This window comes from Centruroides vittatus, unplaced genomic scaffold (genome assembly GCF_030686945.1).
Source record: "Centruroides vittatus isolate TY-2023 unplaced genomic scaffold, ASM3068694v2 contig_1416, whole genome shotgun sequence".
Taxonomy (NCBI): Eukaryota; Metazoa; Arthropoda; class Arachnida; order Scorpiones; family Buthidae; genus Centruroides; species Centruroides vittatus.
In genome coordinates this window covers 632,413-646,106 of record NW_027120889.1, presented here as the reverse complement: position 1 = coordinate 646,106, position 13,694 = coordinate 632,413, and the positions used below count along the sequence as shown (strand labels likewise).

Sequence of the window (13,694 nt, the reverse complement as noted above, 5' to 3'; positions counted from 1 at the left end):
TTGAGCTGCAATTTCGTCATGCAAGAAATTTTTATTTTAAATAATGATCATACATTCTTTGATATTTATATCGATAATTCTAATTATAACATTGTGTTTTTTTCTTTAATTTCTTCTCAGAGCCTTTCAGATATTGGGGAACTTTTAGTAAGCCTTTGTTATAATCAGAACTTGGAAAGATTAACCGTTACAGTTTTTGAAGCCAGAGGATTAAAATTACCCAATGGATTTACTACATTAGGTAATTTGAATATTTATTATTTAAATATTAAAAAGAAACATTTTGGAGATTATAAAATGTAATAATGATGTTTATAATTTTGTTTAGAATTTTTATTATTTTATTTATTTCTAATTTTGAATTATTACTTTAATTATAATGTGTCACGCAGTTTTTGTACTCTATGGAAAGCGTAAAATTTGTATGAAGCTTCTTCGTTTTGTAAGAAGTTATTCCTCATCAATCGATGTACAGAGTCATCAAGTTTTTCTTTCTTTTCTTGATTTTGTTTTTAAATAAATTACAAAATAATTATAAAGATAAAGGCTTTAAAAATTAATAAATAAGAATATCTTTGTATATTTTTTAATACTTATTTATATGGCTTATCTCCTACATATGACAATTAGCAAATTACCATATTCTCCGTGTATAATGCGCACCCACGTTTTTGGTCCAAAGAAAAATCTTTCGTTTTAATTTTTTTTTATATTTAGGTACTTGTTTATTTGTATTACTAGGGGATTTCAGTATTTATTTTTTAACGTATGGTACAAAAAATTTTATGTACCGGTAAAATAATTTACCGTATTTATTCATCATAGAAGGCCAAGAACTCTTCATCACTGTCGCTATTTATTCCTATAAGCATAAATAAAGAATCAAAAACATTTAAATATAAAATTAGTATTTATTAGTACCCATGTATAACACGCATCCTTATTTTTCCCCACACAAATTTGGCAGAAAAGTGCGCATTATACACGGTAAATAGTTATCTTGTTTTATTTTACGGATTTTAACTTCCTCCAATTAGAAAATTTAACTTTTTTTTTTAAAAAAAAGGCCTATATTCTGAATTTATCGATAATATTGATTAATCAATATGTAGTAACGTTAGAATATAATCGATTATTCATGTTCACCATCCTAATGGATCAAAGAGCGTGTAATCGTTTTTATGCCATTTGCAATAAAAATTCTTATACATTTGAATATAAATAATTTTTTCCAAATTAATAATAAAATTATAAGTAAGTATAGACTAAAACAAAATTTCAATTAGAAACGTTTAAATTTAATCTGATTCAATTCTTAAGGATGATGTATTTTTAATTAAATAACTAAAGTAAAAATCGATTACTTTCGTGTGTTTTCTACCTTTCTGCTCGTATATAAATTTTAACTCTTACAACAGAGAAGACCACATTAGATTTTTTATGAGATTTTTTTGTCTATTTATATATATATATATATCTGTTCCCTTATATCATAGACTTCGCTCTTGTATGTTATTGTTTACACTATCTATTCTCATATAGATTCTGATCGTTCTATAATACTTATTTATGTGTGTGCGATATTTTTGCATTCTTAAGACGTTCCTTTAACACTAGTGTATATAGATTAGATTATTACAAATTCTATAGAGTTGAGTACTATTATAAATTAATTTTTATATGCTAGTTAATATCTATTGTATTTGTAGAGATCTTCGAGTATACTCTGCTTAATATATAAACCCCACACTCTTCATTGGAATTTTTTTATTGTGTTTTACTAAAGAAAACATTCTCACAGTGGCTGGCAAAGGCATTTAATATACAATTCTTTATGTGAGTTACTCTATATATCTTCTCTCCTCATATATTTGATATTCACCAGCGGTATTGAGATTCATTATAGCTAATTTGAATGGAGGATTAGAGGCTGTGGGTCATACTCTTATTCACATATAAAGAATTTTCGACACTCCTCTCTCAGAGTCTCATACGCACATCTTACCCGAGCACTGAATATTATTTGTGTATTGCGATGTATATATATCCGTGTGAATGATTTACGAGATGTTTCCTCACTGAGGTGTGATAAATCTTAACATAACAATAACATGAAGCTTTACGTTTACACAAAATTTTAATGTATAAATATTAAACTTATAGTTTATATTATTCTAAAAGTTTTAGAAACAATTTAGCACAGTTATGATGAGACTAATGTGTATAATTCACTATGTTTATCCTATTATAATAAAACCAATTCTGTCAAAAATAGTCCCTAAGGCCTCAGCATAACTCTCACTCAGTCACTTTGATTTCACATTACCCACATTATTTGAAAGTAGCACCAATATAAGAGTTTTCTCCTCCCTAATCCTCAGTGTAGGAATACTTAGAGGCAGGATTCGCATTAATTCCGCGTTACCTCACTTATACTCTGAATAATAAAATTAAATGTTGTTTATGACTATTATTTAAACAGACAAATAGAAAACTTTATCTTAATATATACATATAAATATTAGCATATTCGTAAATCATGAATACATAGATGAGTGTTCTCAAAAGAAAAATTACCTCTACACTCTACAGTGCTATTATCTTTTAATGAATTATGTATATCCTCTGTGCTGGTTGTGATAGAAATAACAGAGGATTTTTATTTAGTTATTATTAATTTATAAATTATTTTTAATTGTATTTATAGTGAATAAAATTAGATACTAGTATTTAATAGACTATAGTATAAATTATCGTAATAAATATAAAATCTTCTATATCAATATAGTAAGTCATTTGTTCTCTATACTATAAAAAAATAAGGACACTTCAGGAGGCGACTTTCTAAGTTGTAAGCAGAGGCATAATGGTAAATAAACCTGTATTTCTACTAAGCAGTCTATATCAATAAGACGCGAAAACAATCATCCTCATAATGTTTCTCTATGCCTTTCTTCTATTCTTATATAATAATTATTATTAGAGTTGTAGATGCTCTTCAAAGCTATTTATTTTACAAAGTTCTCATATATATTATGACTCCATATTTGTACATATTCGTATAAACACATTGAAAAAACTGAAAATAGCTTGATTGCGAGATCATTTAATATACTAGAAATCAGACACGAGAAAAAAATTATAATATATATTGAATCTTATAAGGAATCAATAAATTTAAAGATTTTAACAATGGATTCATTCTTTGGAGCAGATTAACATTGATAAGATAATATGGAGAATAATAGTACAGTGTTTCTGTGATTTTTAATATATCAACTCTAATTATATAACTGTGGAGTTACAAATATGCTTATTATGAATTCTCTATTAATAAATTTCATAACATTGTGTTAAACGGAACGATATTAAAAGTAACATAATGTATCAGAATATCACGAAATTTCGAAGTGAATAATGACTCCACAAGTCAATTTGACTAATCGCGATTAACAACAACATTTAAATTAATGAAAAATATATATATTATATATACTTTTTCAGCTATAAGATTCTTAATTTATTCTCATAAAATATACAGTTTTTATGAAATGTCTTATGATAATACAAATTTAGTTTCTTGTCACATATTTAAATCATTTAGGTGAAATTTTTATTTGATTAAAATAAATTACTCCCTATATGTAGCAGTATACAGTCTTTATTAATTATTAAAATGAAGAGCCATTTAGCTATATAATAATCTATCATAACTTATCTTGCTCAAGTCAATAATATATTTCATGAACTCAACTATAATTTATTTCCTATTTTAAGTAAAATTCCACCCAATTTAAATATAACAATGCGTGAACTTCAAAATTTACTTATATTTTACTAATTTTTATAACGATAAGCACAAATATCTTTAATCAAATTATAATTCAGCTTCTCTCGTATATATAAAAAAAGTTTTATAATTTTTTAAGTAGAGAACTTTATTCATATTAATTATTTACAACAAAGTCTGTTTTTTTATTTTCGCCACTCTATATTAAGGTTACAGTAAATTTTTCTTTATTCTAGAGTTAATAATTAAAATTAAAGTATCACCTCTCTCTCAAAGAAAAATAGAATTATAAAGACTCTCTCAATCTATTTAAAAATTGATCAAATCGTATGTAATTAAAAAATCGCATATATATTATATACAATATCTCTATAGAATTTTCCTATATATAATAAACAAATTTTTAATTTAAAAAATATTATTAATTTTTCAAAATAATATTATGTAATAATGATACTGGGTTATATATTGTGTTAAAACGAGATATTTGTAAAAACTCTTGTCCAGATTTTCTAATGCTCAATATTTAGATAATAAGCGAGAATATATATTGCTAATTTAATCAACACATGTAACAGTATATCAAATATACTGTAATGGTCAAATACACAAACAATTGCTTAAGTTGATCTATTGATTAAATTATGCTCTCATTAGAGACAATAAGCTCACTGTTAGAGTTTTGGCTAGTTGTTGTGTGTAACATCTGCGCTATCTTCACCTCAAGTGATATTTACATTCGAGGATGGAGCGGTGCTCTGCCTTCATGCAATAGCCCACTCCAATCGTGGAGTATCAATATATATAACTGTTTAATATATAATATATAATATGGTTAAATTTTTACAGAGTTATTACTTACTTTATAACCTGGAACATTAAATATATATAAAATCTAATATGATTTTATTTATTTAAATAATATCAACATAATGGACAGGCCTTCTCATGGTTGTGGGCGTATAATATGTGGATAAGCTCACTTTTTCTAATGCGCTATTGTTATTCTAGTATCACTTATATAGTCTCATACATAGCATTACTGTATAGATAATTCTGTTTTTCATCAAAACACTTTTATTTGCCTTCGATTTTGTGTTTATATTACCATATTTTAATTCAATATAATAAGTTTTTATTAAGGTAAGGTTACCTCGTCAAATCGTAGTTTAAAATAAACAGGTGTTTCTTGGCGTTATTTATGTTTTTTGTTCAATACGTCTCGCATATATATGTGCTTACTAGATATTGTTAAATAGTTTAAATTACTAAGAAATAGTCATGCTGTCTTATTCACTTTACAACATGTGATCTCCTTCTATATTCGTGTCGGTCTCGTTCACATGGTGAGAAGTGTGTTTTTGTGGATATCAATGGTGTATTGGACTTTATGATATTCAATAATAATTTTTTAAAGTTTAATCTTTTTCATTTTGGATTTTGCAAAATTCATAATATAAATAAGTTATAACTGGTATTATCAATTTTAGCTTTTAATTGAGTGCTAATATAATTTTTCATAATAATATATTTATTAGAAAATAAATAAACCGAAGTTGATTCTACCTTATAGTCTAGTATAATAAATCTGATATAATAGTGCTTAATTAGACTTAAATTCAAAATTTGCTAAAAATTTCTCACAAATAAATCAAATAAAGTATTTCACTTATTAAACCAAGATGCCGAACAACCCTAAACTTATAAATTTTATAAAATTGCCGGGTACATAAAGATTTAAGATAAACTTATCCTGCAGCTTCGACTAGATACAGGAGTTTTATTTTAAAAAATTGAGATTATATATTTACTAAATATACTGAGAAAATCGAAACAATTCTATTTAATGCATCTCAAAAATGCACCCTCTATATTATCTCCTCTGCATGCACACTATTGGCTACTATGAAACAAATGATTACTGGATGTTTCTTAATAAAAAGATAAGAAGAACCGAGTGATGTCCTTACTGTGTCTTCATATCTTTTCGCACCCTCCAGCACTACCATATTTCTTGACATTTTCTAATAAAATTACCTAGCGCCATGGAATATATCGAATATTTGAATAAGATGCATCTACAGATTAGATACGTCAAAAATTATTATACCTTCCTTTGAACGATCTTAATCTATAGTTATCATAAACACAGCCATATTTCCATTGATCATAGATAATATTGGTAATGAAAATTTTTCTCGAAGACAATTATACAAGGCACAGTTGTTTATCTCAATCGTCTTTACTCATAAAGTGAGCGAGTGGAACACACTCTCAGCGGAATCCCTTCATACTCTTATCAAAAACAAATACCAGAAATTGGAATATACTAGACTTAGCAATCTATCACACTCTCTACATAACTACTAATAAATATACTATGGATACATGGAGATACATAATTATATAAAACGCTCACTCTCTCTCTCTGAGACTTTGTATTTTATATTGTGTCGATTTAATATTATATACTCGTCAAACATGTGTAATTGTGCATTCGATTTAATAATCCGTATGCCTCTAAATAAATATTTATTTACCAAAATTCTATACGGTCAAAGTGTTGTATTATTGATGATTGTTCATAATTCCCATTATATAGATATATGTAACATTAGTAAAGAAAAAATGAATAAAAAATTAAGCTTAATTTTAATTTGAGTAGTAATCGCTTAATGTTACGAAAAGTACGGATAAATAATTGAACACAATTAAACATAACTATAATATATTAATATAAGGAATCATTTTGTGGGAAAATATCAACTTATAATATACATATATTTTTTTTAATACTTAATATTCAAAATAATTTTTAACATATTGTATGGAATAAGAACTGAAAGCTAACAAGTTTATATAAAATGATTCTCCAAAAAATCTCAAATAACAGAAGCTTAAAAGAATACGGAGCTATAGAGTAGAAGGAGTGCTCTAAATGTGATTAGAGGAAAAAACTAATAAGGAAATTGTAAGCTCGTATAGAGCGATATTGATTTAGCTCGATTCAATATATATGCCAAAACATGAGATATGTTAATAAAATTACTTGACATTTTAAACTTTTATTAATTATGAGAAATGAGCAAACGAAGTCGAGTCATACTCGAGCCGTTATACTCAAACAGATAAATACCAAACACATCGTCCAACTAGAACAAAATTTTCGCTGTTTAATCAATATAAATTCATTTTATTCTATAGTGATCTGCATTCTCTAAATCATATCTTATGTGATATAAAAAAAAAATATTTCCAACTATATGCGTTTAATATATATAATGATTTATCTGTTTATTTATATATAAGTATTATAATTATAAACTCTAGATTAGAATACATTAATAGACTATATGAACATAATTTGTCTGTGATCATTATATCGTATGAACAAATATAAATTTAAAACCTATTCATTTTGAAATTCTGGAGGCTGGACAATGGATTGAGGCTGCTAGTAGAGAGGTGAATAAATCATCGACGATATATCTTCCCATCATCGATTATTATAAATAAATATTAACAATATAATAAACATTTAATGACGAATTATCTTTATAAATTACAGTAAATCTTTTAAATATATATAATAGTGACTTATGTTATTTAACTCATATATTATGTTAATAGTTATTCATTAAAATTAACACACTTTTCCATACATATATTTATATAAACGAAAAAGAATGATTTAATAGGTGAGCTTTTGGACATAAAAGCGTTTATGAGTTAAAAACTTCTGAGACCTATCACAAACTCCGGGTTTGTTATTTAATTGATGAGTGGCCTTTTAGCTGATTTCGCCGAAGAGAATAAATTTTTTTAATTTATGACTACTATCGAGTGTCGTTCTCAAATATTAGACATACGGCGAAACATTTTCTCAATCTTAAAACATCGATAGGTGTGAATTTATTAAACTTACTTATATCATTTTAAGATTATTACCTTTGTATAATCATATTTTATATAATCTAGTCTTTATATATAAATGAATATATAGAATAATCTGGAATACATTCAGTTCGTTGAAATACAAGTTCCATTTAAATGTTTATTTTAATATTACATGAATTAGAAAGGCAATCACATCAATTAATAATTTTGAAATAGTTATTAATGACACGTAAACAGAAATTATGTGTAGGTGTATAATATAATTTAAAGATTTCAGCTGATATAAACTTGATCACATTACACCAATGCGGAGTCGTTATGAGACAATGTTCAGTTTCGCGATTGGTATAAGAGATATATACTGAACATATATAAAATTATAACAATTCAGAACTGTTTGTCGAACTGTATCCTATTTGAATAGTGTTCTTATACGAATAAATTCTCCATATTAACAGACAATTATTTACTCTTCATCAATTAATAAGTTACGTATTCCATACTGACGGCTTTAACTTTATCTATATGGAGATATTTTAAAAAGAAGAGTCTCAACAAATTGATATATAATAATAAGCACCAAAACATAAATCCAAAACCTGTCTACTCTGGCGGACTATACATTACTATAATTGACATACACGGTTTATTTCTGAGAAGGTTTTATGTGTATATCTCTCCTATAATAGCACCGAGAGAGACACTGCACTCATCTGCAATGGATATTTGAGAGGTACTATTTTTTTGGCGATGTCTTCGACTATTCAAGTGTGTAACCAATGTGATATTATTAGAGAGCGTTACGGAATTCTTATTCTGTTATAAAACCATAGATATATTTGCACCAGCTTGCAAGCAACCTTTATATCGCTGTATTTTCTATTATTCAAACACATGTGTCCTAATATCTCTCTCAACTTATTTATTTACATTTTCAGAGTGTACACAGCTATACACAATCAAAAACTTTATGAGAATAATACGACGTGTGAGTTGCTTAAGACTATCATAGATGTAAACTGGTACTAAGGTTGGATATAATTATTTGTATTTTTCTTTTTATCAGTCCTACAGCGTTTTGACTATTGCATAGTTTATAAGAAAATATCACACGATATTACTCTGAAAGTGTTTGTATTTTATAAAAAATATCGAGTACTTATGATAAAAACATTGGCGTTTTCTCTTGACAGCCACTACATTATGATGCAAAGTGTTGAAATACGAAAATATAATAATTAACAAGATCAATGTTTCTTGACGCCATCTTTGATGCCAAGTTGAATTGAAAAATACAGTAAAGTGTTGGCCTTTATGAAATCATAAAGATTCACAATACTTCAAAAACACTTTAAGATCAACATGGCTTTGGGTTTCTCGTGCAGTGGCCCCTCGTGGCTGTCTAATAATGAGGGTGTTGTCACTGAAGGGTGCGGCACGCAACCACCCTAATACAATCGTTTTGATTTCGTATAATTTGAGGGTGATGCAGTTTCGCGGTGCTTATCACGAGCCGCCGCCGTTTTTATGTTCGTGATCCATTTTCTTGTCCAGGTTTTTCTATTTTTTTTTAAATGTTCTTCAGCCATTTCGTCCGCCACTAGCATTAAAATAATCGCTTACGTGATACACGCCTTTCGTCGGGCAGCCACGTTTGTTCGTGTAGTTGCGACTTCGTGTATCGAAAATCGCATTGTATGATTTGTAGCAATCGGATCGATCAGAAATCGCTTTCCACAAAATCTTCTGATATCGGCCTAACGTTTTTCTTTGTAACATTTGTTACTTCATCGCTCAATCAATAAATCGCGATCTATTTATGTCTAGCATGTAAATTACCATCTTTCAACAAGCAAATCGCGATTCGCCGGTTGAGAACTGAGAAGGATTTTAATTTAAATTGTATTAAATATTTAATAGTTGAATATTTATTTCATAATTTACCTGTTGTTACATCCAATTTTCTAAGAAATGCTATTATGAGAATTTGTTGTATAATAGAAAAAAAAGGAAACAATTCATAATTTAACAATTAAAAGAATTGTTTTTGGTATTGTTACACAACAAAGTTTCTCAACAATACTCGTTACGGTAAAAAAATTGGATGTGTTGACCTTAGTAACAGTTAACAGGTAAGTTATGAAGTATTAGAAGTATGTAATAACAATATTGACATTAATTGAAAACATATCTACATGCTTCTATAACTAACAAGTACTATACTATGTTCAAGTCCTTTAATACTGTATCGACCGGGATAAGTTCTATAAACAGAAGAATCCTCTATATATTTTTATTGATCTGCACAAAGTAGACTACTGTATAGACTTACATCTATTGATCATAAATTTTATACGTCGTTTGGGGTTGTTTTTATTGAAAAATACTTTTGATTCATGAAATAAATGAACAAATAAACGTATTCAAATCCCTGCAGATTAGTGTTTATTAACGTTATTTCCTAGAAGTCATTTTCCTTGTGTTCTAGAACATTATTCAGGTACTAAATATAAAAATTTTCCTGATAATTTGAAAGTTTAAAGTAATATTATCGAAATATTGCTCAACGAGTGACTCGCGAGCGACTAGTTGGTACTTTCAACAAATTTTATTTACAAACTTAGACTTTTATTAACTAAATAATCGCTATCTACTAGTTGGGAATTTAAAATTTTGCATCTATATCCGTCTTTCAACAAGTGAATCGCGACCTACTAATTAGGAATTTTAAGATTTGCTATATAATGCATATATTAACATATATCAACCGGTAATTCGCGATCTACTGGTTGGTAGTGGAATCACTAAAATAGTTTATTTTTTATACTATTTAGTTACTGTTTAGACGTATTTTAAAATATAATTTTATGCTATTTTTTCTACTTATTTTACAGATTCTTATGTCAAAGTTACGTTTCTGAAAGACAATAAAGTTGCTAAAACAAAGAAGACAGTTATAGCTAAGAAAACTACAGAACCAAAGTATAATGAATCGTTTAATTTTCGATTAACACAGAATTTACTAAATTCTGTCAGTGTTATTTTACAAGTAACAGTAGCGGGTGCTCAAAAGGGTAATTATAATTATAAATTTTAAAGCTTTTGTATCTTTAATGAGTTTTATCTGTTATAATTTTTAATTGTTTTTCATCATAATTACACATTAAAAAATATGAGTTTATTGCATTTATTACTTAACTTAAGCTAACGAACTATTTTTACGTCATACGAACAATATCTATTATTGTTAACGTCATTTACTTCTTTTGTTACATTCCAATTATTGTGTTACTATTACTGCAAGCGTAATAATACGTAACAGGTGATAAAACACAATAGATAATAATTAAGGTTTTTGAAACGGGTTTAGAGTTCTTCTATAAAAAGCTTATTAACATACTTTTATAAAATTATGCTAAAAAACACGATTATGTTTACTTTTTGAAAACACAATAGAGTGTTGTTGAAGACACTAAACTATTCAACATCCTTTTATCCAATTATTTACTCTGGTCAATTGAATAAAAGGATGTTGCAAAGTCTAGTGTCTTCAATCAACACTCCATTGTGTCTTTAAATTGTATACAAAGAACACAGGCACGGTTTCAAATAACAAGTAATAATTGTGTTTATTAATTTTGCGGTAATGACACGAATTTTATTTATGACGTCATTTAGCCATTTATTACGTTGATATTTACGTATACAACAGTATATGATGATATATATATATTTTTTTTTCTCGTTATAATTGCAGATAAAATTTTAGGACGAGTTGTGTTAGGATCTTATATGTTTGCCCGTGGTAAACCTTTGGATCATTGGAATGAATCAATGTCCGCTGGTTATCGCCAAGTACGTCACTGGCATAAATTGACGTAAGAAGATGGAATCGAAGTAGTAGAATAAAGATTGATTACTCAAGCTTTCACAGTTCTTGTCATGCATTCAAGGAGCGACTAGTTGTTAACTAGTGTGAATAAACACAGTCAACGATCAAAAAATACACAGTATTTTAGTAATTCCTTTAGGAATTATGTATTTCTAGCATATCATGTATATGTATATACATAAAACAATATATTATATATATCTATATATATATATATAATAATAATAATAATCGAAAGAATAAGTATATACTAAAGAAAACACAAGAATATTATTCATAATAAGCATAGAATGTTTATTTAGAGGAATATATAAATATATATATATATATATATATATACATGTATATACATAATTTCTTTGTTTTAATAATTTATTTTAAATTAATTTATATGTAAATAATTCTATTTAAATGGTATATTTATAGTTTTTCAGTGGCATAAGGCTACGGCCATGCAGAGGCGAGAAGTTTGTAGCCATGTCGCTCTCGCAGAGAAATAGAATCTCGCGAGCGAAACGGAAAATCTCGCTATCGTGGATGTCTGACACCGATTTTTGTCGCGGTTTGAAATTCTCGCTTTCTTCTGTGCTTGCGAATTAGCGAACATTATATTCTCGTTTCCGGTGAGTGTTCGATTCAAACATGGCTTCTTCAGTGTAAAGAAAATCGATCTCGCTCGATCGCTAATATCTCGCGCGAAAAATCGCTTTCTCGTATCTGCATGGCCTGTAGCCTAACGTTTTAATGTGAATGGGATAGAGATTGTAATGTTTTAATATTTGTTTTACATAAAATTATTATTATTATTATTATTAAAGTTTTAATTTTTAAGATTAAAATATAATTTTAATGGATTTTTGGGGAAAATTTGCTGGAATTATATAAAAGAGGAGGATAAATTATGTCTGGAAGGAAGTAAAAGAGTTTTAAAAGTGTTTTGTATTGAATATAATAATAAAAAAAAATAATAATACGCTGTTATTTTTCCAGCAGGAGTGTCTGAAATGCACGTGTCTATACATTTATTATGAAATAAAAAAAAAAATAGTAATGTAACTGAATGCACTAATACTTAATTAAATAAGTAATCGTGATGTGTATTATATATAATTCTTTCAATGCACAAATCAATAATTTGGTAAAATAAATAACTTTCACAATTATGCACTGGATAGTGATTGCCTGATAGCTCTTTATTAACAAATTTTAAACGTTGAGAAACACGGAAAATCTGCTCTAACGTTGAAGATTACGCTAAAAATGCCGGAATAAATGCGTAAAAAATTGCTTAAACATTGAAAAATTTTCCTTTAATATTCGAATTAACGTTAAAGAATACGTTTAATATCAGTAATTAATGTTTAGAACATTTGCTTTAACGTTAGAATGAACGTAGAAAATTCATTATGACGTCAGAATAAACACGAGAAATTCATTATAACGTTGAAACTAACGTTAAAAAATTGCTTCAACGTTGGAATTAATACAGTACAGCTTCTGTTTATTCTATTATACACATTGTTTTTAAGAGATTTATTAAATATATTTACGCACGCACAGATAAATTGTAGTCGATTTATACATGAATATAAATTACGTAACGTTGAGAAAGTCTTAAGAAAATTAATAATAATAATCACGTATTTATATAAATAAATTTTGAAAAAAATTACATCTAGATTCGCCTCTTTATAAAGATAATTAAGAAGACGAATGTTATACGATACCCTTTTAAATAAATTTGCATCGATTTTTATTCAAAACGGAGCAACGTTTCTAATAAATCTTGTAATATGTTTATTCTTCGAACAAAAGTAAAATGATTGTCATTGTTTTGGTTATTTAGGAAGAAATTTCTCTTTATATAAATCATTTTATATTATTATTTTAATGAATCGTAGACATAAATGATTACTTCGTTTTCTATATTTATCATCGGTAAATGCGTTACTTGCACATCATTACTCGTCATTCTGCTGTAAATAATAAAGCAAGAATTGTTCTTTAGGCTTTAAGATGAAAAAAAGCACTCGTGCGTAATTTGCTCACAGAAAATCTCCATTGTCACGTGTGCCCACACCGAAAATTACTCACGTAAAGGTCAAGATATGTGTG

General features: G+C 27.3%; 1 protein-coding gene across 1 annotated transcript in view; it reads left to right on the top strand.

The window, feature by feature from the left end:
* Positions 1-11,807, top strand: part of LOC136968215 (uncharacterized) — a 75,062-nt gene extending 63,255 nt beyond the window's left edge. Inside the window, exons 13-15 of the mRNA XM_067262197.1 lie at positions 121-241; positions 10,582-10,761; positions 11,445-11,807. Of these exons, the coding sequence (XP_067118298.1) occupies positions 121-241; positions 10,582-10,761; positions 11,445-11,569 (426 nt within the window). The 3' untranslated portion in view covers positions 11,570-11,807. The remainder of the gene's footprint in view (positions 1-120; positions 242-10,581; positions 10,762-11,444) is intronic.
* Positions 11,808-13,694: the final 1,887 nt, after the last annotated feature.